The sequence below is a fragment of the Protobothrops mucrosquamatus genome, unplaced genomic scaffold (genome assembly GCF_001527695.2).
Source record: "Protobothrops mucrosquamatus isolate PMUCROS unplaced genomic scaffold, P.Mucros_1.0 scaffold733, whole genome shotgun sequence".
NCBI lineage: Eukaryota > Metazoa > Chordata > Lepidosauria > Squamata > Viperidae > Protobothrops > Protobothrops mucrosquamatus.
In genome coordinates, this window is record NW_015387007.1 from 184,817 (window position 1) to 187,329 (window position 2,513).

The 2,513-nt window shown below is 39.0% G+C and overlaps 1 protein-coding gene across 1 annotated transcript; it reads left to right on the top strand.

Moving 5' to 3' along the window:
- The first annotated feature begins 407 nt into the window (after positions 1 to 407).
- LOC107289601 (rho family-interacting cell polarization regulator 2-like) lies at positions 408 to 2,044 on the top strand. The gene is made up of 3 exons (XM_015818384.1): positions 408 to 612; positions 1,067 to 1,272; positions 1,760 to 2,044. Exons 1-3 carry the CDS (start codon positions 408 to 410, stop codon positions 2,042 to 2,044), a joined length of 696 nt encoding a protein of 231 aa, XP_015673870.1.
- Positions 2,045 to 2,513: the final 469 nt, after the last annotated feature.

The window sequence follows — 2,513 nt, forward strand, 5'->3', positions numbered from 1 at the left end:
CTTCATATATGATCTTATTTTAACCTGGTCCACTTGAACCTGAACAGAACTCCTGTTCATTCGTTGCTGTTCAACATGGCATGGTTGAACAGCAAAGAATGAACAGAAGTTCTGTTCAGGTTCAAGTGGGCCATGATAAAGTAAGATCATATATGGAGAACACGGGATGAGATTTAAAATGGAGATTGGCATGGAGCAAGGGTGGGGAACCATGGCCCTTTATGACACTATAGGAGACAGAGGCTACATATTCTNAGTTTTCATGATCTCCAATCATTGTCATACTGATTCTTTCTGGAAATTATAGTTCTAAATTTCTAGAAAGTATGAAGTGGTCTATTTTTTCTAAAACTCATTACCCTTTCTAAAAGTGACTTGCCTGCAGTAATTTTATATTGCTCTTATTAATGAGGATTCATTTGCTAACTAATACTTTTATCTGGTTGTATGCAGTATTCGGAAATTTGATTTCTCATATCTTGGACCGTGCAGAACCTCTCCTCTCCTCCAGTCTGTCCTTGGAAGTCATAACAGTTTTTCAGTATTACAGCTATTTAGCTAATAAAAATGTTAGTGATCTGGCAAACTATTTGCTTCAGCTTGCAAGAGAAGGTAAGAAACAGGCTCTTCAGAAGTTCAAATTCCATAATGCAGCAATACTGTTAGGAACAACTAAAATGGTAGAAAAGCATCTGAATGTTGTTGAGGATTCCAGAACATTTCATAATTGTTCTTTACATAAGACAGATTTTTTTGGTAGAGTGTTCTTCATCATTTTGTTCTATACAAAAAAGAGGGTGTAAGAGGAATGAACAATTACACAAATTACGGTAAGCCGTGTGTTTCAGCCATGAGTTCTACAGTTTGTGATGGAGGCTGTAGATAGAACACTGTAGCTATGGTCAGCAGTGGTAGTAATATGGATAGCTCATTCTCACATATTTAAAAGTATTTTACACTTCACAGATACTGTTGGATGTTTGCATGCATTTCAAAGTCATCTATTAGTCAAATCTGTTAACTTTTTCTAAAAAGGGACAAATTGTTAAATGTCTTTGTGTTTTAGCTTTAATGGCACAAACTCTACAGTCTTTAAGAGATGAAAAGTTCTTGCAGAATAAGGCCTATTTAACCTCCATTAGTCTCTCACCTGAACAAGAAGTGCTGAAATCTTTGGCGGTCCTTCTGACTGAAAATAAAAGGGAAACCTATGAAGCTGTAGTAACAATATTGTCAGCTGCTGCAGCAGAAAACAAACACTTCAGGGAAAAGGTAAGTGTTAGAGAAAACCTATTAGGCAAAAGTACAATTACCAGATTTTAGTTGTTTTTAAACATCATACTAAATAATAGTTTGAACCTGGTTAATTGAACAATTGCAATTGGCTGGATTTATATTAACATGCTGAGAATACTACAGGGTTGGATTACTTTGGTTAACCCAATAGATTTTTCTCCCCCTCAGTAGCTTAAGTTTATTCTTCTAGTTAGCGCAGAATTTGGAAAATAGGAGTCACTTACTGCACTTCTGACTCTCAGATAGATTTCAGATGGTGCCATTAGGAGGCATATAGATAAAACAGCCATTGTTATATATTATTATTTGATGTCTCTTGTGGCACTACTCAGATTTTCAGTAGCTACATGAAACTGCTGAGTATCTACCAATATGCTAATAATACCCAATTGATTTCTTTATAATATCTTGAGATAAGGATGGAGCTTCTCTAAATGCCTATGTGCAATTGGTATTAGACTAGATGAGAGATAATAAATTGAAGGTGACTACCAATAAAAATAAGATCGAATTGCTAGATGTCATTGCTCATTGCTCCAGGGAGGTGGTAGATCATTCAGTAGAAGAAAGTGTGATTTTAGATCTGGTTCCCTCTGGGTCTTTTCCAGTTGATACGACAGCCAGAAATGTTTTATCAGTGGCATCCCTGCACATGCTGCTTTTTGCTCTCGGCATCGGTGAGATGCAGGCCAGGTTGCCTGAAGTGAATGGGAATATATTCTGGAGCATGGCCAACCCTCTCCTGTAGAGGGAAGGAAGAAGCTAAGAAGACTATGGGGATGGGCAGGCTGGTGGGTTATGCTGTTACAGGGAGGGAGGGAGGGATTACTCTGAGAAGAATGGTGGGGATAGATGGTCCAGTGGGATGTGCCATGCCTGGAGTAGCTGAGGGGAGAGAGACAACAGTGTACAACAGCCTTCTCTTCCCCCAGTTTGCCAGGCTGGCTTTTTCCTGCTGTTCAACCTCCCTAACTCTTTTGGCCTAGAATAGCCTGGCTTTAGACCAGGCACAGATCCAAATACTCAAAACAAATGTTGCGGTTTGGGCATGAGCTCAAAGCGGCTTTTCCACACGTAGGATGATGCTTCATTCATAGAACATTTACACATCTCTGATTGCATCCTACACAGGAAGGGTGGCGGCAGGAAGTAAGAACTTTTGTGGTAATTGGTTGCCCTTTTCCCCCTTACCTAAACAATCAATGCTCTCCTTTCAA